Source organism: Falco punctatus, assembly GCF_963210335.1.
Source record: "Falco punctatus genome assembly, chromosome: 4".
In the NCBI taxonomy this organism is placed as follows: Eukaryota; Metazoa; Chordata; class Aves; order Falconiformes; family Falconidae; genus Falco; species Falco punctatus.
In genome coordinates, this window is record NC_137583.1 from 29,554,920 (window position 1) to 29,578,283 (window position 23,364).

At 46.5% G+C, this 23,364-nt stretch overlaps 2 protein-coding genes across 6 annotated transcripts in view; both read right to left on the reverse strand.

Moving 5' to 3' along the window:
• Nucleotides 1-311: 311 nt before the first annotated feature.
• On the reverse strand, nucleotides 312-11,497 carry AP5Z1 (adaptor related protein complex 5 subunit zeta 1). Of its 4 annotated transcripts, none has more exons than XM_080383869.1 (17): nucleotides 10,960-11,479; nucleotides 10,650-10,787; nucleotides 10,184-10,370; nucleotides 7,852-7,996; nucleotides 6,646-6,758; nucleotides 5,969-6,137; nucleotides 5,386-5,481; nucleotides 4,963-5,000; nucleotides 4,723-4,885; nucleotides 4,275-4,453; nucleotides 3,675-3,817; nucleotides 2,682-2,831; nucleotides 2,338-2,449; nucleotides 1,842-1,939; nucleotides 1,436-1,568; nucleotides 1,045-1,259; nucleotides 312-729 (listed from the first exon to the last, which is right to left on the reverse strand). In XM_080383869.1, the coding sequence occupies exons 1-17, from the start codon at nucleotides 10,998-11,000 to the stop codon at nucleotides 459-461; spliced, it is 2,391 nt and encodes a 796-aa protein (XP_080239995.1). In that variant the 5' UTR covers nucleotides 11,001-11,479; the 3' UTR covers nucleotides 312-458. The 4 variants fall into 4 exon arrangements, with proteins under 4 accessions (XP_080239995.1, XP_080239994.1, XP_080239996.1 ...); XM_080383868.1 differs by having other exon boundaries at nucleotides 5,386-5,526; nucleotides 10,960-11,471; XM_080383870.1 differs by lacking the exon at nucleotides 10,650-10,787 and having other exon boundaries at nucleotides 5,386-5,526; nucleotides 10,960-11,472.
• A 2,175-nt stretch (nucleotides 11,498-13,672) lies between these two features.
• FOXK1 (forkhead box K1) overlaps nucleotides 13,673-23,364 on the reverse strand; it is a 63,688-nt gene continuing 53,996 nt past the window's right edge. For both annotated transcript variants that reach the window (XM_080383924.1, XM_080383925.1), the window contains exon 9: nucleotides 13,673-22,171. In XM_080383924.1, coding sequence (XP_080240050.1) covers nucleotides 21,951-22,171 — 221 coding nt within the window. In that variant the 3' untranslated portion in view covers nucleotides 13,673-21,950. The remainder of the gene's footprint in view (nucleotides 22,172-23,364) is intronic.

A 23,364-nucleotide genomic window follows, 5' to 3' on the forward strand; every position in this document is an offset into this window, starting at 1 on the left:
TTTCTCCACCTCACACAGGCCTTCGCTTGGCTGATCTGCTGCAAGCAGAGAGGCAATAAAAAAGCAGATGCATAGCCAAGGTGTAGCAAGGGCACAGGGGAGGGAGAAACAAGTCAGAGGAGAGGAGGAAGTATGTCTCCAAAGGGGCATGGTGTGCTGGCAGGGTGCATGCATTCACCCTCCTGCCACATTAACACAAATCCACTGGGATTTTCAATCCATACTGGCCAGGGAGAGATAAGACAAGCCTAGGAGACAGACAAACAAGAGGCGCTAGGAGACAGAAATACAAACAGCCTCAGACCAGAAAAGCAGATTCAGCTCTACTTATTCCCGTTTTCTGTTTCATTCACAATCATTTGCTCCCCATTTCCAGTTATGAGCAAGGCCTCAGCCTTGAGTGTCAGCAGTTTCCGAAGAGGTACAAGAGGTTGGAGCCTGTCAGAAACCTCATGTCCTCACCCTGGCATGCAGCCAGGAGCTGGCTCTAGGAGACGGGTGACTATGCTCAGGGCAAAAGGGAGGGAGTCATTCACCTCTCTCTGAAACCGTGTATTGGCAACACCTACAGGTGGCGTGAACACAAACTGAGCCACGCTTGGCATTTTCAGCAGGTTCAGGAGCTCCGTTGCCCGAATAAGGATCTCTTCAAGGTCCTCCTCGCGGTAAACAGAGGTGATAGCAGGGCTCTGCACAAATGTCCTCATCTTGGACAGGAACAAGGACACTCTGCAGGACAGAAGGACACAGACATCAGCTGGCAGGACCTTTGCACCCCACAAGATCACTACTTAAGCCTGTGTACTCCAGAAGACTCTGTTGCAGGTCAACACTAGATGCTACCTAACCCCTCCTCCTGATGCAGAGTGTTAGTCAGCAGATGAATCCCACTTCCCCAAACTGTGCCCCTCCACAGCTTGCTTCCCCTGTTCTGTTTCAGGTTCCGTTAGTTGCCAAGCTTGTTAACACTAGCAAACATCTGCGTTTGCACCCACGAGATCTGCGTGTTTCAGCCCTTTGCCCCTCCCTGCTGTCCATCCTCACCTGGGGATCAACTCCTGGCTGCGAGCTGCCAACTTGGTCAAGGTGGCCATAAGGACACTGATGGCACGGGGTGGGTAGCTGGGGATGCTAGCCAGCGGTCGGAGCTGGGTGATTTCAAACAGCACGGCCTCTAGTGTCTCAAAGAACCGGTTAATCTGCTCCACAGTGCAGCGCTTGTCGTAGGACATGGACATGTACTCTCCAACGGCCCAGACCTGAAGCAAAGGCAGATGTGCTCAAAGCAAGCAGAAGGAAAAGGCATTGATTAGTTTTTAGGGAACAGCAAATCAGATTAGCTAATGGTAGGACAGAAGAGAGGAAAGGGAAAGTGACCAACAGATTGCATCACAGTTGGAGCAACCTGTGGCAGAAGCACGCAGGCCCTGCTTACCACATGGGTGAAGATGACCTCTTTGTTCTGGATATTGCTGACTGCTCCTGAGAACTCCAGAATTTCTGTGGACAGTTCCACGACGAGCGCAGGGTGCAGCCTGCACAGCATTGCCAGCTGTGAGCCCAGCACTCTGGAGGAGAGAGATGGGCAGAGCTCAGACCACCGGCAAGGTGGTCGTCACCAAACCGAGGAGGTGCTGGCAGCACCTAGCCGCTGGCACAGCAGCTGCATGCTCAGGATGTTTCCAGTAGGGCTGAAGGTGCAGTCCTCGTTTTGCACCCTCCAAAGATGTGTCTCAGCAGGGACTGGGCCACAACTTTCCAGCTCCTGGGCTGCCCTAGGATGCCAGGCTGCAGCCAGTGGAACGGCTGGGAGCTTGGCTGGGCCTCCTGTCCCATCTCACCTGTACACATCATCTTTAAATGCCGGGATGTCATAGAGCTGGTCGCTCCTCTGCAGCAGCAGCACCACCAGCTGGTTGATCAGCGGCCCATCTGCAAACTGGAAAACAGCCCTTGTTTCAGCAATACCAGTGACTTCCAGCAGCCAAAACCCAAACTAACCAGCCAGATAGGGTGGCTGGCATAGAAAAAACCTGATCTAGCAGGAGGGGAGCAGTAAGCAAGGCAGGTATCAGGCACTCATTGCTCTCACCCACCTCCTTTACAGCTGGCTGAGAGAACAGTGTGAGGCCTCACACTGCACCATGAAGCTTTTCTGCTTCAGATGAAGTAGCCAGCTCAGTGCTGGTTCCTGTCAGTATTAGACCACCCCACGTTCCCACCATGCACCCATCTGCTGAAGCTGCAGTGCCTTAACAATTTTGCTTCTGTGAGCACTCACATAACAAGAGATCCCTGTGGCACAACTGGGAGCCAAACTCCCCCAAAAGAGCCTACCTCTGCCACCACCCTGAAAAAGAGCTCCAGTAAGACAGGGACAGTCTCCGCACACTGCACAACCCTGGGGCTGCTGGCCAGGGATCGCAGCAGCTGTCGAAGTGGAATCAGCCTGTGGGCAACAGAAAGGTTCCTGCTGAAGGCTTGCTCCCTGCTACTCTCCTAGCTGCCCTTCCCTATCCCACCCCACCCTTCAAAGAAGGCCTATGGGTGCTTGGCAAAGCTAACACAGGGAAGAATAAATCCACCTCACTCCAGCCGTGAGCACCTATGCTTTCCCAGCAATCCCAGTGCTGGATGGCCGAACCAAACCCTTGTGGCAGTCTCCCACAGCAGCCTCCTACCTCTCTGGGGCATCCTCAGAAACAGATTCGGCGCGGAGAAGATACTGGAACATGCCTTTGTAGAGGGGATGGCGAAAAGCTTCCAGACAGGTGGCGGGCTTCACAGCTGGGTTGCTCGTGGCCCTCTTGGAGGTAGGAAGAGCAGCTGACCTAGCAGGAGGCATATACACAATGTGCTGCATTATAAGAATGGGCCAGAGCATGGTTGGAATCCTGAACAGTGGAATAACTCCCTTTCCACTGAAATGGGGACAACAAGTTGGTCTAATCCAGACCCTCTGGAAATCAGACAACCAGGGTGGCAGAAATTTGTGAGCTCAGACCCCCACCCAGCCTCAGGCAGTAACTCCAGAATTGCCTCTGCATCTCTCCTGGGGAGCGGGCAAATGCTGCTCTGTATCCCTCAGTCAGCGAAACCCACCATCATCTTGCCTCTAGGATGACTCCTTTTTCTAAGCACTCCAGAAAGAGCTGCTAATGTCAAGGAGGAGCAGAGGAACAGCAGTGAGAGCCAGATTCAGTCCTATCCCATCTTCCTGGAGACTCACAGTTCCCAACGGCCTCAGGAAGAAACCTCTGTATGCCTCCAAGAGAACAAAGTCAGGAAAGAGGGGTAACAGCAGGGAGGGAAGACCAGGTAGCCCACACCTTCGTGTTGAAGTGGTGGCTCATGGCAGACACTCCAGCATGCGGCAACTATTTGGTGCTGGATATGGAGAGGGGAATGACAACAGCTCCCTGAGCACTGAGCCCCAAAGACAGTCCAGTACTGAAGTGTAACAGCTGGTCACCTTCTCTTCCCATGCACAGAACATTACCAGGAAAACCGGGCTGACATCTGTGCTGCTTTGTGTTAACCTGACTGTAGCAGATGCCTCTCATTCTGTGACAGCAGCAGCCAGAGGGCAGTTGAAGCTCAGAGAAGCGTGTACTAGGCTATGGTCAATGTCAAGACCTTGATTAGCAAGTGAGAGGAAAGGAAAGTAGCATTACCTCAGCTGGATGTCCAGAGCTGCTGTCAAACAGGGCAGGTCAAGCAGCAAATGGAAGATCTCAATGGCTGTGCTTGCATCCAGCAGAAATGGGAGAAAGTCCACAAACTCAGAGATAAGGGGTGGGCTGTTCCATGCCAGGAACTGCAAGCAACAAGCACAAACTGCTGCATTATCCCTGCTACTCCACCACACACCCAGACAATTCTCACACTGTGACCAAAAAGGACGGGGAAAGACACTTCTGAAAAGCAAAACCAGAAAAATCTGAGTGTTTGGTCAAAACCTAGGAGGCTGCTGGCAGCTCAACATAGGCATCTGGCAGCTGGCTCAGTGGCTGGCAAGCTGCAACTTATTAAAGTTTTCCAGAAACAAAGTGCCATGTCCCAGCTGTGTTCATTGTGCTTCCCAACCCACGGGCAGCAATACTAACCCAGACTCTCCTCTACCGGCGGTGCTAGTCACACCCAGAACCTTCTTCCCTCTTCAAACTCACACCTGCTTTTATAACATGGAGGCACATGGAGGGCAAACAGGGAGTTCTGGGGCACAGAAAGGAATGTGCAGCGGCTCTCCCCTGTGCTGCTCCAGCAAGTTGTACCTTGAAGAGATTTGGGAAGCTCTGCCTGAATATGCTGGAGGCCTCAGTGAAGAGCTGGCTGTTGTCTTTGCAGAATTGGACAAATTCGAAGGCGAGGGATGGGTTGTGGAAGAGCTGAGCCGGGATATCAGTGAGTAAGTGTTTGTAGATGGCATCGGAGTCCACAGCTGCCGTTTTGCCTGGGAGGACACAGCACGCCGCTGAGCACAGCCCACCCAGCAGCCCTGCCAACAAGGGCTCCAGGGGCTCAGCTAAATCTGGGTTATGCTTTTCTAAAGAGCACAGGACGCCCCAGCCCCTGGGTCTCCTGGAGTGGGATCATCCATCCCAGAGTACAAACAAGGCTGAATTACCAACTCTGGCAGCCAGCAAACTGCCAGGACAAAATGCTGTGCTGAGAGTATGCAAGACCAGGTTGTGGAGGAGGGGATAAGAGCTGATGACTTACTGTGGTTCAGGAAGAACTGGGCAATGGGCAGTAGTGCCCTGGCATAAGTGGCATCCCCACAGATTCTGCCGTGCAGGATTTTCAGGAAGGAGACTGCACGGTACATGTAGGAGTCATCCTGTTTGCAGATGATGTCCATGATTGTCACTGCCTCTATGAGACACTGCAAGAGAGCAGAGTCAGATCAGAGTGGGGGAAGCCACAACTCCCAGAGCTTCAGCCCCACCCCTGTGTACTTACAGCTTTCTGCAGGTCTCCATCATCTTTCTTCAGGGGTCCTGCCAGAGAAATGAGTCAAGTTAAACTTGAGTCCAAATAGGAACATTACGCTGTCAGTTTGAGCACTAACCCAGATTTCAGGACAGGTGGGAACAGACGCTGATCCCGATTCCAGACTAATGAGAATCAAGTTCCACAGCTTCCCCCCTGCCCCGGGCAAGTCAAGGGTAGGAGGCAGAACATGGCCGTTGCCTCCAGATTCCTCCCAACACCCCAGCTCAGGGCCGGTCAGTGACTTGCACCAGCTGCTAAAACACGTCCCATGCCTAGAGCCTGACTGCAGACTCGACGAAGTGAGATCCCAGCCCAAAAAGGCAGTGAACCAGAAACATTTTCAAGAACACTATCAAGGGAACTCCAAGGAGGGTTCATGGCAAGACTCACGCCGGTTGCTCTGCTCAATAACTCTCTGGCAGTACTCGAAGGCTTTCTCCCGCAGACGCTCCTTTGGGGGAAGCAGGCGACCAGATGCAGATGTAGCTGAGACCACGGACATAACAGATCTGTTCATTCCTGATTTGTCATCTACAGAATAAAGGTTACCACGTATCAGCTCATGTCATGGCCAACGTAACCCACACAGCTGCCCAGCAATAGCAAGGGAGCTGCCTGTCCCCAGGTGCACTGCAAAGAAAAGGTGGCTGGCGAAGAAGGGAGTGTTACAAGAACACTGAGGAGATGCTGTCTGCCACCACCCAAGACTTTTTTCTCAGGAACCCACGGGGTTTTGCCTGAAACTAGGGGACTCACTGAACAGGTAATTCCTCATGGAAGGGTCAGTAAGGATCAGTCAGCAGGTTCTGTGATATTCCTTCCCAAAGATTCCCTGCTCCTAGCCCAAGGGGTTGGAACTCTTGCTCATATTCCTGCCACTCGCTGGGTTGCTGGTGCAGGACCTAATCATCTCAGAGCACACAGCCCTCTTGGGACTGCAACCCTCACTGGCCTGCAGCCCTTCAATTCGTACCTGAACTGGGGGTCTTCAGCCCCTTGCCCCCATAGCACAGCAGCCAATTTCGCAGCATGGAGAAGGCTTGCACATTGAGCCACTGGTCCTGCGTGTAGTGCTGACCCACTGAGAGCACTGTGAAGAAGTCCGTGGCAATGGTACCATCCACCTCGGTGACAGGACCAGGCTGTGAGAAAAGATGCAGCAGGTCAGATCCCCAGGGAGAGGCCAAGTGAGAAGGCAGGGACAGCTCTGCTGAGCCCACGGAAACAAGTAGCCCTCATTTATATGTACTATGGGGCCTGCAGGGGGGCAGTTATCCAGAGAGAGAGAAGCCAGCTGTGCTGGATCCTTTCCCCAGGTGAAACACTCCAGACTTTCCCCTTCTCCCTGACACAGGCCTCATTCGCAATCAGCTTTTAGTCAGAGGTACAAGGACACTAAAAGACTCTCCCCTCCAAACTACTTCAGGGATCAAAGCTCTGGCTCTACAGCAGAACGCCTAGATCTTGGAGCTATAAATCCCCCTACTTTGCTTTCCTGTGTCTTGACCATTTATGCCAGAGAAAGTGACGAACAGCAGCAGCACTTCTAGGTTACCATTTCCCAAAAGAAGCTGATTCTGGGAACCCAACACAGCAGGTAACTGACTAACAAATGCCCCTGTGAGATAACCATGGCAACTCAGCACGTACCTGTCTGCTTCTGGGATTGGAGAAGAAGCCTCCAGAGCTCTGAGCGACTCCCTGTTGAATACTTGCATATCTCAGCCAGTCAGTCATCTTTTTACTGACTACATTCGTCTGTTCTGTACAAGAAAAGTCACACGGTTATTGCTAGATTGAGCAGAGAAGCAGCCTCTGCAACATACTGCTGCTACCCCTCAACTGCTGTGCTTTTCCTCCAGCCTAGATTGCCGTCTTTCTGATCCAGCAATCAGTAAAGAAACTGGTACCGCAAGGTGGATGCCCTATACTCCTCCTCATACTACTTCAGAGTCCAGGTTCATTCACACTCATTTCAGAGCTCTGTGTCCTTTTTATCACTCCTAGCCACTCGGTCAGTCTCTTGATTATTTAGCCTGTTTCCTCAGACAAAAAGTCAGGGACCGAGTGCTGGAACCAAGGACTTCCGGTACAAGATAGTCAAGAAGTACTTGTTCCTTTGCCTCCATCCACAGCTGCTATTAAAAGGAAGGTGCAAAAATACCATCAAATATATTCAGGCAGTGACTGGCTTCAGCTCTGCAGACAAAGGCACAAATGCCTCACAGAGAACATGCAGAAGATAAGGCAGGTAACCCTTCCTGCTCAGCCAGCCCGTACACTCCAGCCCAGTGTCCTCCCCAAAGCTTGCCCTGCATACTGCATGGCATACGCAAACCTCACAGGAAACTGCCAGAAACAGACTCCTGCTCACAACACAACTGCTCGCCATTTTAAGCCTGGCACACTCTACGGTTTATTCATCAGAGCACATCGCTCATCACCACCCATCCAGCCCTGCCTCTCTTATGAAGAGTACCCCTAGCTGGTTTTGCTGCTCTCTTGAACAGACACACAGGCATGTCTCGGTGTGCCTGAGGCTCTTCAGGACGGCTGTAATTTCACAGTCCTACCGCACCTGGAGACCTTAGCTAGGGTGCATGTTACTGTGATACAAATCCATACACAAGAACACAGACTCTGGCCCCCAGAAGCAGCCAAAGCAGCTGAAGGCCCAGCCCCATTTTCGAGTGGTAGAATATGTATCTCACCCAGTAAGTTCACTTTCCTTTTGGCAGAGGTGTCACTTTTAACAGCAGTTTCCAAGTCCTGTTCCTAGCCACAGCCTTCAGAGAGCCTTCTGATCACTATACAGATCACAGCCAGGTTGTAATCTCAGGCCTTCCATATATTTACCTTCAGTTAGAGATTCTGGTGAAAGCCTGATGACATTTGACAGGACAGGAAGAAGGTACCGAGCACTCTGACCCTCAGGCAGTCTTCTTTCAAGGACTTTTACAATACGCTGCCCCACAGCAGACACTTCAGCCTTCTTATTTCCCTTAAAAATAAAGCAGAAGTAAAGCTAGGCAGATAATCTACTAGGGCTAGAGATCACTACCATACAAGCTCTTTCATCATGCATCAATACCAACGTCAAACATAAAAATAACTCACAGCACAGGCTATTTTACCACCTTTTACAAAGATCTTCTGCAATGTGAATTCATAGATCCCAGGAGGGGAGTTGATGGAGCAACGGGTTTGTGGACAACCACCACCTGAAGTAGAATTAACAACTGCAATAGATATCTTCAAATTAAAGACTATGATCCATCACTTCTAGAGCAGAGAATACTAGGACTACTCCCCATGTGGTCAGCCTGCTAGTTTAATTGCTAAATTAGAAATCTATGAACATCAAATGGACTGCTGTAACATGTTCTAGGACTGTCTGGCTAGTCCGTGTTCCCACAATGTGGAAAATAAAGCAGCTTCCCCTTTTGGAGGCTATTAGAGCTGTAGCTTTGAGATGCTGTCAAACCCTTCTGGTCCAAGACAACTTTATTAGGGATGACATGTGGACCTAGACTTTTGACGAGTTTTTTTTCGCCATGAATGTCATCATGCCAACAAAAAGTAAACATTCTCTGCTGCTCAGGATGGCTGGCTGCTAATAGCAACAAGCAAACACTGGTCTCTGACACTCCCCATCTAATAATCAGATTTGTACCAGATCACTAGAAGGAATTAGGAAATTGCAGGTGAGCTTCCAGTGAGGAATTTCATGGGGGAACCTCATCCTTGACTAGGGCTAGTTTCTGTGCTTCTCATGTGACTGAATCAACCAAAGCAATGTACAGACAAGAAAGTGTAAGGTTTGGGGGTGGGGATCTATGCAATGAAGGAAAATGAAGAGATGGCCCTGCCCTTCCCGCAGATACATTGCTGCAGCCCACTGCAAATGACGGGGCTACTTATGTGTGTCGCTGACAAGTGTCTTGTGGCTCTGAGGAAAACCTGACCGAACTCAAATCAGCAGCAGGTTTCCAGCTCCTAATGCAACACCAGAGACTGTGTTCTCTGGAAAGCCGAAAACTTTACAAAAAGAACATCAGTTTTGTACAGCAAAGAGTGGCAGGGGGCAAAGAGTAGGAGGATGACTTCCACCCAAAGCAATGACAAATGAAAATATGCAGAAGATGTTTTTAAAGGTTCTGCTGAGGTATGGCTGCTTTCATGAGTGAGGCTGCTGCTCACTGCACCCCACGCTAGAGAAGTGGTACCAAAATTACTAAGTATTTAATTTAAGTTATTAAAGTTAATTTAAGTTATTAAAAATTAGTATTTTTTAATATTTTATATATTTTAATAAAAATTGATTAAAACCTCCTCAGGATTTTAGTTGTAATCTAACAAAAATTAACACACAGGGTATGTTTTTATGTGACAGAACTGCAGGACAGTCTCTCAAGGCTGGACATGGGAGAGAGGTGCCTTGTAAGGCAGCATGTAAGTAATACGTCACTGTTTCTGTGTTTTCATTTCCTCTAGCTAAGTAAGACTCAGAGGCGTAATCAGAAATGTAGGAGGCATTTCTAAGTAGACAGTGAAACTCAGAATGAGAAGTTTCAGAAGAATATTTTATCTTTATCAGGCACAACAACAGTAAAAGAAGAAGTAGTAAAACCCCAGCCTTTCCAGCTTATGTCCCAGAGGGCAGTCAGTGCAGGCAACACTCAAAACAGGAAGATCCTCGTGTTTTCTCCTCCACAGAGAATCTAGATCTTTGAAGTGCCATCCACACTTATAGCCCTTCATATTTTATAGGTTCTATGTATATTTTTTTACTTTTGAACATAAAAGCCAGTACCATAAGAGCAAAAAGAAGCAGTAATAAATTCACTCTCAAATCTTTTGCTTTACAGGTTCAAGCAGCCCTGACGTGAGCACTAAAGTGTTCCTTTTTGTTTCCAGTTAGTTACAAGCCTGCTTGAGGTCCTCAGTCTCTATATATATCACAAATTTAAGCAGTCTTTGTTATCAAATAATAAACACAGAAAAAGCTGCCATTTTTTCCTACACAAAACAGAATAATTAGGTTCCTTAAAGGAACATATAAATGCTTCTGCTTTTTCCTAGATACTTTCAATTGATTTTCACTCTCCTTGAGCTCAGCAACCAGGGAACAATCAGAAAACAAATCCATATTGACAAGGGAAGATTTCTAACTTGACAGGTCATTTACCTGAGCCAGAAGGACGGAGGATACCAGGCTCAAGAGCTTTGTATCTTGAATCTCATCACAGGAGAGGATCAGATCATTGCAAGGTGACATATCTCTCAGGATAGCAGCACATAACACTTGAATCTGCTCAGGGCACTTGGATGAACACAGCACTGTCTGCAACAGTTCCACAAACTTGCCATCTAGCCTGGAAGAGTCACAATAAAGCATTGCTGCAAGAAACGATTCAGACACTTATTTCGTGCATGTTCTTGGTCTTGGGATGGTCTCCCTTGACGGTGACCCTGGCTAATGCCAACTTACCACCTTCACTTCTGAGTTTTGTTCCTTAGCGCAGCTTGAAAGGGTGGCTAGCCACGCAAACATGCGTAAGTCTCGCTGCAAAAGGAGGCAGGCGCCTTCTGCTTAGCAATGGGGGGTGGGCTGTGTTGGGGTAAAAGGGGCAAAGAGGGGCTGCACCACTCACCTGCGGGGGTACTTGGTGGCGGCGAGGGCGAGGTGCAGCCTCTGCAGGCAGTCGGCAGCCTCGGGGCCCAGCTCCGGGCCCTGCAGCAGCGCGGCCAGGCGCGAGGCGAATCTCCACAGCTCTTCCTCCTGCAGCTCCCTGCCGGGGGCAGCGGGTGCTGGTAGCCCGGCCGCGGCCCCCCGCTCCCGGCCCCCTCAGAAGGCCGAGCCTGGAGGGGCGCACCCGCCACCCCCCAGCCCGCTGAGGCCCGCTTCCCCGCTCCGGCCCGCCCTGAGGGGACCCTGCCGCCCCCCGCCGCCGCGGCCCGTACCTCGCCTGCTTCAGGAAGCTCTCGGCTGCCGCCGTGAACATGTCGGAGGCGCCGCCGCAGCCCCCCCGCTAGGTGCGCGGCCCAGTCCGGTCCGGCCCGGCAGCTCCGGCGGGGCGCGGCTGCTGCTGCACGAAGGTTCCGCCCCGGGGCCGGGCCCGCCGGGGGGCTGAGGGGCAGCGGCAAGGCCCTTCCCACCGGCCGCTCGCCGGTGATCTCGGGGTGCTGCCACCGTTATTCCCGGCCGCAGGAGGCCGAGGTGGAGCTCGGCGCCGCACGGCACGAAGGAGGGCAGCTCCCCGGCCCCAAAACTACCAGCAACATCGCGGCCTGGCCGACCTGGGGGAGGGTTTTCAAGAGCCTGGCCATGAAAGATGCCATCAGCCTTTCCCGCCAAAAAAGCCACACTTTTCAGGAAGGGCAAGAGGTGTGACAAAGGGCTGCTCGGCGGGTGGTCCTCAGAGCTTCCAAAAGGTTAAAAAAGCATTAACACCTCCCTGTCAGTCTCTCCTCCCAGCTGCTAATAAGCCTGATGCTCACTGCCTCGCTGTGCATCACCCTGCGGGAGAAGGGGGCACGGAGGCAGCTTGGTGCTTCGCCCTTCGGTATGTCTCTGCCCTACGTCCTCCCAGCACTAAAGTTCGTTAACGGTGTGCCTCAGCAATTAGCCAGCAGAGCATCAACTCCCTTTTGCCCTCTGAAGACACTGCAGCATCCATCACCGCAGACACTGACAGTGGAGTGGGGCATGTAGGAGCCGTCGCAGGTTTCCTTGGGCATCTTCTCCTCCGGCTCCATCAGAAGACATGCCTGATGCATACGAGGAGCCAAAGATATGACAGTTTTAAACAATGCATCCCCCATCCAATTGCCCCCCAAAAGCTCTGGCTGAGTCTCTTTGCCATGCTGTGTACAATTTTTTAAAAAACGTTAGTCAGTCAAATAAAGCTACTTTACATCAATTGAGGTCTTAAAAGATATTCCTATTCATTATTGGAGCTCAGAATGACTGTTTACTCAAACCCTGAACTTCAATTTTAGCTCCATTAAAAGGACAAGGGAAGACAAACCTAACTATAAGGTAGGTACAGAACAGTCTTCTGATCTCATATGCTTAAATGAAACTAATAGTTATAAATTACAGGGAAACACACCAAAATAGTTTATCTTCCACAATAACGTTCCACTTCATGACAAAAAAAAAGCTTGAGCTGAAGGAATAGTTTGTAATTCCCCTTCACACACACACACGCACACACGCGCACACACACACGTTCACTCTGCTGCAAGTTAACAGCTTCCCAAATAACTGACATGGGATCAAAAGTAGGATATCTGTGAATTCTAAAACAGCGCAAGGTGTCCAGACATATACTTCCTTCTTACTGCATTTAATGAAAATAATAAAAGAAAAAAAAAACCTAAACCACTCTGTCCCCTCACACCGTGAGAAGGGGTAAACTGCACAACACAACTGCTGCAGGAATCTGACCTCCACCCCCACCCCAGTACTGCACTGGAAGGATGCAAGTCCGTCACTCAAGCAGCAAGGAATTTCAGGGCATTTTCTCTTTCATATATAATTTTATTTCTGGTTATAGAAACAAATGCTAAGAGGAGAAGCAACATTCCCCAACCACGTACATCAAATTAAGATAACAGAACAGTTAAAATAAATGAAAAAAAAATAGTAGAAATTTAAAACTTTGTTATAGCTTTAAAATATTAACGTTCTTGATACATTAGAAATCACATTCAGATCTCAAATTACTTAAAAAAATGTATGGCTCCGTATTAAAAAACAAAACAAAACACAAACAACAAAACCACTGTATCCCATTTGATGTGGAAATTCAGGTCCTGCTCCTCGGATGCTTTTATTTGCCATCTCCTCGGGTGAGCAGCAGCCTTCTCAGCATGACCAGGCCACTCTCCCACCCCCCGTGGGAGCCACAGTCTGCCTGTGCAGTTAAGCATCTCACAGGAGCAGTGCTGCAACATGGACAGATAATGATGAACTTCACATCCACTGCCCCAGATGGAGCTTTCCCCCTTGGGATACATGCTTGCTTTTTAAAAAGCATTGATAATGAAAACAAGTCACAAAAAATACTTTTGATATCAGCTGTAAAAAAAAAAAAAGACCACAAAACCCAAAACAGCTGGCTAGAGATGTCTTGTACAGGCAACACTAGGAACTGAAATGCAAGCATGGCTTTAGTTCCCCCATCCATCCCCATCTTAAATTTAAGTGCCAAATCGAGGTGAAAGGGGTAAGGCTCCCCCAGATCTCTGTAGCAAAACACTTCTGTCGAGCCTTTGAGGTATTTCAGGCCCTCGTCTCACAGCAGCATTCCCCTAAAAACTCAGTGGGAATGTGTAGCTGCAGAACAGGGGGAGATTCAGATTTTTTTTTTTTTTAAAGCAAATAACTCAGAGTTGGATCTGAATTTCCAGCTTTACCATCCATTGCTCACATACATCTTTTGATTTATCCCTAAACAGCTTTTAACAGTCCTTTGGATAACAGTCCTTTGGATAGCTACAGACTCTTGAATGCTCTATTTGGTGATGTGGAAGGTGGCTGGCATGCTGGACAAGGTGAGTCTCACTGCAGTACAAATGGCGTGTCCAGAACCCAAGACAACATACAGTCTTGTAAGATTTTTGTATTGTAAAGCCACTCCATTTTCTGTATCAGTATATTTGAATGAGATTTTTTTTTTAACATTCTCTATTTTATTTGCCATTAAAGCAAAAAGATCTTGCAGACAATACTCTGGTTCCTTCTACTTCAAGCCCATTTGGGAGAAGGGGAAAAAAAAAATCATTAAAGCTAGTTTAGGTTTACAGTAATTCATTTGCTACAGAGCCAACTTGCCTACTTAGCAGCCTGGCCACCTCTGAAGAGTGGCATATAAACCAGCAGAACATTAGGATGTTCTACACCAGACTTTTAGCAGCAAGGCAGTGAAACAGAAGGAAATCTCACTTTTTCTGCTCTATTTAAACCTCATTTTTCTTCAGCTAACAGACATTTCTCCTCAACTTTGCCCTTAGCTGTAAGGAAGGCTCTTTTTCAGACTGCTTTAAGTGGAACCAAGGTGGGACAGAAGCAGGACTGAAAAGTCTAGATCACAGCAAAGGTGCATTGCTTAATTCAGCAGCAGACACAAAGCAGTAACCAAATACTAGGGGAAGTCTGGTTTTCACAAGGACTGTTTTCTGCTGAGGAAGAAAGCTGTTTCCTTTCACTGCTCCTACTCTAGTTACTCTTCTTACCACCTGTTCCTCCCTTAAGTATCAACGCCCAACCATCAGACAGTAAACACCACCGTGAAGCATTCACTCAGGTCCCTACAGAGAAAGGAATTTCTACTTCTGGAAAAGTAATTGGGAAGCCAAGTATCACCTGCTTTAAAGAACAATTCTCACCAGGCCCAAGGGGGTCAAGAGACACACTTCTGTGAATTTCGTGATCCTTGTGGAATTAAGCCATGACTGAAATTGGGCCAGTTAGGTAAAATTTACTCTCTGTGAATGGGAACATTAGAAAAAACTCTCATGCATTGTTTTTAAGGAGATATACACACACCTCATGCCCCATGAAGAGACAGAAGCATCATAAAAGGAGAATAATCACACCACAGAGGAAAAGAAACCATTTTATACTGCCCCAGTGTTAGCTTAGCCACCTGACAGACAGACAGGGAGGAATTCTTCAACCTTACAACATCCTCATAGACCGTCTATGAATTTCCTCTGTTAGAAATAAGGTCCCATTACTTACAGAGCAGAATCTGTAAAGAACTCCCTGATACCACATCTAGAGATAATTTGAGACAAGAAACTATTCCAGCTTTCATTAGTGCCATTTGGGGTTTTTTCTTGCCAGAAAAGCAGCATGGACCAGGGTTGCTGAAAGCATGACAAAGCCAGAAGCAGGGCTCCTACGCAAGGAAGATGCAAGTACCAAGTCACCTCTTCTGCTTTGCGAGAGGAATGAAAGCAATCACTGAAAGTAAAGCTGCTTCTACCAGCTGCTCACACTTGTTACAAAAATACATACATCATTCTTCTAGAATCAGTGCCTGGTGTGGGAATTTACCAACATACTGTATAAAAGTCTGTGTAAAGTACCATTTAAGAGAAAGAAATAGTCGTGGACCATTTATATATCTATATTGACACACATACTCACACACACACATTAATAAATACAAATTTTATGTTTACACAGATCTAATTTAATATTTTATGAAAAAAATATTTTAAGGGTTTCTTCCTTAGCTGCCACCTGTGAATTGTCAATGTTTTTTTTCTATCTTGAGAGCAAAGGGGTAGACTTGGCAGAACTATCCTCAGGCTCTGAAACTTAAAAGTCACATGTAAGGAGAAGACCAGCCATACATTCTGAAGGGTTTTAATTCAGTGTTGGTAAATGAAGAAGTATCAAAAGAATTTTCTGAACATATAAATACAAAAGTTAAAAGTTGATTAAAAAATTTGAATTTAAATATAGTGCTCCAAGAAACCCAAGTATTTTTCAAAATGTCTTGCTCGGGCCAAAGTAAAATGCTCACTGCTGTATTACTGGCCCATGAAAGACACCCTAACAGAAAGCCCACCACCACAGCTAGGTATTTTCTACTGCTGATTAGTAGATGTGCATATATCCACACCATGTGCACAAACACATGCACTGTCCTGCCAATAACCCACCTAGCAGAGAGATGCTGATCTCATCACTGCCAAATACCTGCTGGGCAGCTGCAGAGAGAGGCGCTCCAGCACGAAGTCACAGCTACGTTTTGATTAGGTGCAGATCAAAATGCAAGGCAGCATCATTTCCCAATCCCATCAGTTCCAGCAATCCAGATGACCTTGTAGTGTAACTGTTTTCTGCAGCACAGCTGGCTCCATCGTAAGCTACACTTTACGACAGTAGTGTATGCTATAGTAGTAGCAACTTTGGCATAATTTTTCACCCAGAAGGAAACAAAAAGTTACATGACTGAACAATCTGTTGTGTAGCTGCAACCCAACACACAGATTCTCACCAGATGCAGACCTTCAAGCAATGGCATTAAATTAAGAGCTGGATTAAAGGACTCTGGAGTTGACAGAAGCTACAAATAGAGGGGAAAAACTCTGATGGGGAGCAGAAACAGGAGCTGCCTGAGAGACTGGCTGGCAAAGGAAGACAGATCATTTGCTGCAGGATAGCATTTGCAAACTCAAAAGCTCAGTGTGCGGCAAGGGCAAAATTATGAAGCTAGTAATTTTCCTTCAGAGGCTCATTCTTAATGCTCTAGTCCAACTTATTAGCATCAGGACTAAAAAACCTGGAAGATTTTGCATTGGGGTAGAAACTCAAGGCAAGTTCCACATTGGATTGAAAGTATCATTTGATAAAGTAAAACACAGGTATTTTTAGAAGTGACCAGGATCCCTCAGTGCTGCCTCCTGTTCAAAAAGCTCCAAGACCCAAGCTAGCACTCTTTCTTGGAAGAGGGACAAGATGGTTGTATACATATGAATGCAATCCAGAGTATTTCCAGATCATTTTGCGATGCTTGTTTTGTACGCTTATAATTGTCTTGCAACAAGAGACCAAACAGGCACTGGGCTGTACTTGGAAAAAGCGTGGCTAGCAGGCTGAGCAAAGGGGTTCTTCTTCCACTCCATCCAGCATTTGTCAGATTCTATCTGTAGTGCTGTGCCCAGTTTTGGGATTCCCAGTACTAGACAGAGAGGAACCTTCTGCAGCAATTCCACCTGATGCTGTGGGAGCCTGAGCATGTGATGTTTGAGAAGAGACTGGGACAACCAGGTTGGTTCAGCTTAAGGAAAGAAATGGGGAAGGTCTTACTGGTGTCTTCAGCTACCTGATTGTAAGATACAGTGAAGGCAGGGCTAGGCTTTTCTCAGATGTGTGATGTGAGGCAATTAACATGTGCAGCTTCATTGGAAATTCTTTTTAGGTGGCTAAGAAAAAGTTTTCACCTCGTGGGTGGTCAGAGTGGAACAGGGACCGGAGTCATGGAACTATCTCTGGAGATATTCAAACGTCAGATGAATATGGTCATAGCAACATGGACCTACTTTGAGCAGCAGGTTATAGTAGATACCTCTTAAGGTTTCTTCCAACCCAAGTTATTCTATATTTCTACACAGCTCTACCAATGGCAGCGACAAAGAAAATTTGATCTTCCCTAATAATGCAACTTTATATGCTTTTTATTTAGAGTGATAAACTCTAAGTCACAGTTTAAACCTCAGAAACAAAGATGGAACAACCAAGCCATTGGAATTTAATCCTTAGATGCAGTAAGCTTGAAGAAACAGCTTTTGATCCTCTATGGAAGGATACAGAGCTATTGCTAGATTTAAATCCTTGACATCCAAGATCCCCAAAGCTAGCTATAGCAGGGAAATGTTTCTCCTTTCAACCTACATTTTGACATTCATCTACACACTAGCACACATCAGAGTGATACCAAATATCTCACTGGGAACCGCCCTTGCTAACACAGATGAAAAGCTCTAACATCAATTTAACATCCCTAACAGTCAGTGAAAAAGTGTTCCATACCACACTGTATGAAAGCTCAGGTCAAGATGCTCTCACTTGCTTAGATATAGATCCCTAGACTTCTGAGCCTCAGGTTTTATTGTACTGCTGGCATTTCCCTACTGAAAAAGGGGGAAAATAATGTGGAAGTTAACTCTGAATGACAGTTCTAAGCCAGTACACAAGACAGATGTCAAACATACAAAACCAAGTTCTCGCCCCCCAGAACCTGAAGCCAGACCATGACATTGATTGCAGAAGCACTGCAGAGGCTTCAGCTATTACTTAACTATTTCTTTCCTCTTACAAAGCTTTAACATCTCTCTGAAAACATACTCCTGAAACACACTCCTGAACAAGCTGTGCCCAACAGTAACATGTCTAAAATACAGTATGAAAATAAGATACAGGGTGACCAAATTGACCTTTTTCAACCTGCTCTGGAGCTCCATGTGTCCCACAGGTATTTTCATTCTTGAGTCCTTGGGCAGAGCTTAATGCAAGGTGCTGCTCCCATCAGTGGATGAAAGTGAATGGATATGCTACAGGGGACAGTGTTAATGGTATGGGGGAGGGAGGAATATGGGAAGAAAAAGGAATTGAAAAGAATATATGAGCTAATCATGAACTTCATGCTCAGCACCGTCTTGTGTTACCACTAAATCAGATTAACTTGATATCACTGTAAAAAGGTTCCTGTATATCAAGAGCCAAGGTCAAGACAAAACAGTAACTAAGGAATTCTAGTGGAATAAACCCAGGAACAACTGCATTCACTTCTTGCAAGGTGAGGCAACAGAAGTTGCTGTGAACTGACCACAGCCAAAGTAAAATCAGTTTTTGTCACTGACCAAGATGAAAAAAACAACCAAACCCAACAAAACCATTGATAGTGAACAGTGAAAAGTGACTTCACACTTTAACAACTTGGAATTAAAGTTTTCCCAGGTTTAGGTTATAGCAGGTTAAATATTCAATGTGCCTTGACCTTTGTCGGACAGCAGAAGATGAGTGAAGCCTCCAACTCATCTCCCCCTTCAAACTTCCCTCAGTTAATATAACTGAAGATGTAAGATGGAACATGTTAGACAACTTAAAATAATCCAAGCACTGCATATAACCATTAAGCTAAACATTTTCTTTCTAGTTGAAGACTTAATTCTACCAACAAATTAATTCTCACTCCTCTGCAGTGCTCAAAACAAAGCCTGGGGAATCAGGACTGATATGTACAAAGAGTAGTGCTGCTTTCCAGACTGAGCAGTGTGCTGAAAGAATTAATCTGGAGGCCTGAAACAAGATGTCCCCATCTCACGTGCTCCAGATGAGAACCACATTTTTCCACAGCTCAAAAGGATTTAGTAAGAACTGTTATTTTACGTAGTATCAGGCAATGATATAGGTAATGTATTAGCAAACCTACAAAAAATCTTGTGTGGCATGGCTGCTTCCTACAGTAGCAGGAGGATGCAGCAGACTGATAAAGCAAAAATCCCCTGACAGGATGAACAGAGTTCAATGCCTTAAGCAGAATAGGTAAACAGATCAAAGATATTTGCTTGTCCTCAACTCACATTTTAACCAGCAGGCATCGAGAGCCACAAAAGGAAGACTGAGAAAGTGTTATTCCATTCTAAATACTTAGGAGGCAGATCTATACACACAACCTGAGGATGGACTTTGAAGAGGTATCTATGAAGCAGCAGCTGGTGTATGAAGACCCTGTCATTGAGCCGATTTACTTCTATGGTGCTGGAATAGTGCTGGACTAGTTTACTTCAGTTTAGGGCCTAATTATTTAGGCTTTCCATGAAAAAAAGCAGCAGTAAAAAAAAAAAATCCACAAAACTTTGGCAGATTCACGTTCTGAACATTTCTGAATAATTCTGTTGGTTGCTCATCCTGCGCTGACTCACCCAATGTACTAGAAACCCAGGCTCCTCTGCTGCGGGCCAGCTTCCTAGCCTCAGGGCTGTTTCAGAGGCCTGCCTGTATCTAAACCAGCAGTCACCCCAAAGTAATGATTAATCACAGATAAACGATGCTGCACTCTCACTTGTGTGTTCTTCCTTGAAATCCATTTTATTGAATTCTGGCTTTGAAAAGGCTACAGAAAACAGAGCTAATCATGTGCTTTTCTGCTATGCCGCACCTAGTCTTCCCAGCAGGAAAAGTGACAGCTGGAGGCTGGCCTGCTTCAATTACTTTGTGGTCTGTAACAATCCTCCTTCACAAAATCATTTCAAAGTACTAAAATCCAATCTAATAACTTGTCAGTAAAGGCACACACCTAAATTATGAAAGCCTAGCTGTAGATAAACGAACTGTCCTGAATATTCTGTGTGCCTCTAACTGCAGAAAGTAAGCCCAGATCATGAGACCAACAAGTTTTTTCTTTCTTCCAGAAATATTTCTCACAAAACAATTAGCTTGAGAATAAACATGGCTGGGTTTTATTCAGGTGGTAAGACTCAGCTGTTGAATAGGGTTTGGCAAAGAGAAAGGAAACCTAAAAGGGAACAAGTCATGCCAGCTGATAGCTCGTGGATTTCCTCCCCCTCCCTAGATTCCAGCAGACGTTGAACGGTTGTGCCTTACCCCCAAACCCCCATGGACACACTGACAGTATCATTTACTGCACATTGGGGAAATCTTTTTGCAACATGTTTATGCTGTGGACTTGCCTCTCTGCTCTGCAATAGCATGGTCAGACTGTACACCTGACAATAAATCAGTACATATAGGGGGATAACCTACCAAAGGCACACCCCATCCCTTCTAAGTCTCTCTTGCCATTAACAAAGCCATAACACTTTTTAAATTAAAAGATCTCTGCTGTGCTGCCAGAAGACAAGTTAGCCAAGGGGATTGCAAACAGGCACTAAACCAAAGGGGTTAGCTGGAGGCTACGCAGGGGGCGACTTCTTTGCCAGTCACAAAGTGTTACATGCACCCACTGTTCCACATGGCTGAAGTGACTCAAATCTGCTTTACTCACATGACATACTTGTAGTACATGATGAGCTTGAAATACAGTTTGAGTAAAAAGCCTCCTCCTAAATGGCCAAACCAAACGGTCTTCAAAAGGAGGAGAGATGGGGGAGGGAGCCAAGCAATCAAAGGAAACCTCCAAACTCCTTTTGGAAAACCTGTTCAAGACCTTCAGTGACTGTTGCCACATGGAAATACAAGGCCTATTTTGCCTTGGTCTCTACACCCTTACAGAATTTGTATTAAACACTGTACGAACTCTGCTGCCTCTCACCCCAGCTCTTAACTTCCCTCTCAGAATAACACCAGAGCTTTGCTGTTAGCCACAGCAGAGGGCCAGTGACCGACTCCTACCCAGCCCTGGCCTCCTGACCATCATCCATCTAGTAGAGGACCACACTACCTACAGGAGGTGAAAGTGGACTACTTTAGTACAGAAGACTAATCAATATTTTCGGAATTTCACAGAGACAGTGGCAATGTCTTCACCTGCAGTGCTACTCTGAACGAAACCTGGTGCTCCAGCACAGGATGTGATCAATCAAATGCACACAGAACCTTTTGGAGACACCCTTACCCATGCGATCCTCAGTCATCAAGATACTTTGGCTGTTGTCCAGAGCAAGTGAAGAAATCTCTGAAGGTACAAACCCCTTTGTTTTTAATATCTTTACAGGAACCAAGTTAATACAGTTCCTCTGTCATCTTATTCTCCCTCAGACAGAATGGAGAGAAGTTGCATCTGGAAATCCAGGTGGCTGAGCCCTGTAACTCATCCTCCTGAATCCCTACATAAATAAACATTTGTTCATATTCAGAATTTTTCTGTTTTGAAAAACAAAAAAATCATTTGCCTTTTTCTTTAAGCTTGGTACCATGTTTCTTTAATGTTGTTGTGAGATACTGCACCCATCTTTCAGCATTTGATCGCCTTAGGTGGCCTTTTTAAAACGGTCCTATGATTCAAAGCTGAGAGGCACAGTATTAAGGCATAGAAAATGAGGAGTTCTCTTTCCAGGGAGCAGACTGTATTTTTTGTGTTACATTCCTTTAGATGCCGAACTGCAAATCCCATCCCCTTGGAGCCAAAAGGGGAAAAGACAGTTACAAATATCCCAGCAGCCATACAATCAGTTGTCTGTATTTTTTTTTGAATCTTTTGTTTTTAAAAAAGGAAAAAAATATTCCATAGGTAAAGACAGAACAGAGTTCCAGACATGGGTTCTTGGGAGGGGGTTTCCATTCTTTTTGGCACCTTGTGATTCTAACAGCTGTTGTCCTCCCATTTAAAAATCTGACTTTGAAAAGAGCTCTTTATCCGATATGTTCTGAGCTGTTACAGTTGTGGTTTGTTTCTTTTGAAAGCTGCTTTAGGGCTCCTGCCATCCCATGCCCACCCCACATCACTCCAGCTCCTCCCACCGGTTCTTCATTCACTGGTTGCCTGTCCTTGTGGCATTGTAGATGTGATGACTCCAGTTTGGGCTGGGATTGCTCCACTGGACTCTTCTATCCGGGGTCTTTTGACTTCAGGTTCACTGGAAGAGGCTGCTGCTGTCTCTTCGGTCCTTGTCTCACATACCCGGCTGACTACAACAGGAGTGGACGAGCTGGCCTGGGCAGCAAGGAGCTGCAATGGATTTGTAAGAGCTGAGAAGTAGGATGAGAGAGAAAGAATTAGTGTGATGAAGTAGTACAAGTGTTTATGATTCCAGGAAGCAAGAAAACAAAACACCAGTCAAACAAGATAGCTGGCACATATTCAACTGTTGTTTTCAAGTCCATTTTGAAAGACTTGCTAGCTTTGTCTCTCCCTCTCTCCTGACAATCTCAGCTTTGTGCAAGTTCACCAAACTGTTAATAACCCCTTTCATAGAACTTCCTTCTTGCTATCCATTGTCAAAGGAGGCACTGCCAGCTAAGCATTCATCTCCAGAAGGGGAGGAATAATCCCCTGTTAAAGTTACAGCACACCTCTGTAAGAGGCAGTTCTCTGGCCACCTACAATCAGCACGTCTTGCAAGCTACAGCATCTGTGTGCCATGCCTCCAGTTTAGAAGGCTCTCTTTAGCCCTGTTTGCACAGGGAGAGCAGCCAGTCTCTTGGGAAACTAGATTAGAATCCAAATATTGACTGTACTGACATCTCACCTGTGAAAGGGGCAGGAAAGAATTTTGCCAGACAACCAAATCTGTTCCCATCAGAACTGGGATCAGAACATAGGAATTTCTGGCTCCCAATCTTATATTCCAGTACTGACAAAAGATCTCACCCTCACATTAATCAAAGTGGTGAGGGAAAAAAAAAAAAGAAGACAATTTAAGCAGCAACCCTCTAAAAAAAAATGTCTACAATTCCTAGTTCCAGACAGAGAATGTGCTTACATACTGGCTTTGGCACACAACACTGCTTGCAAAACAAAATACACGCAGGTTTTGGACTCTGCATCAATCGGAGAGGCAGCCAAAGGGGACTCGGGAGACAGCACATCCTCTGCCCTCCAGACTGGTTTGCAAAGGATGGAATGACACAACATTAGTAGTGTGTTCACTAAGTGCATCAAAGAAGGAGCCTTAGGATAAATAAACAAAGCAAACAGAACAAAGGCCCTCAAAGCCCAGCAACTTCTACCCAGGCATGGGAAGGAGGCTGCAGAGTATCAAAGGGACAAAGGAAAAATATTAGGGTAAGGATGAGGGCAGTCGCCAATTACAGTTCAGTGACTTAAGAGAACCTAAACCACGCGGTTGAAGAGAAGTTCACTTCGTACAGATAAGGTCAAGAGACTCAGGCTGTATTTTGTGAACCAGAAAATTCACTACCACTTACAAAAAACCCCTCAG

Excerpts from the sequence above, each read along its gene's own strand:
- AP5Z1 (XM_080383868.1), bottom strand. The coding sequence starts at position 11,000 with ATGTTCACGGCGGCAGCCGAGAGCTTCCTGAAGCAGGCGAG. Across the intron at positions 10,371-10,649 it reads GCCACCAAGTACCCCCGCAG|GCTAGATGGCAAGTTTGTGG; the intron begins GTGAGTGGTGCA and ends TGACTCTTCCAG. Across the intron at positions 5,527-5,968 it reads GCTGAAGACCCCCAGTTCAG|ATGACAAATCAGGAATGAAC; the intron begins GTACGAATTGAA and ends TTTATTCTGTAG.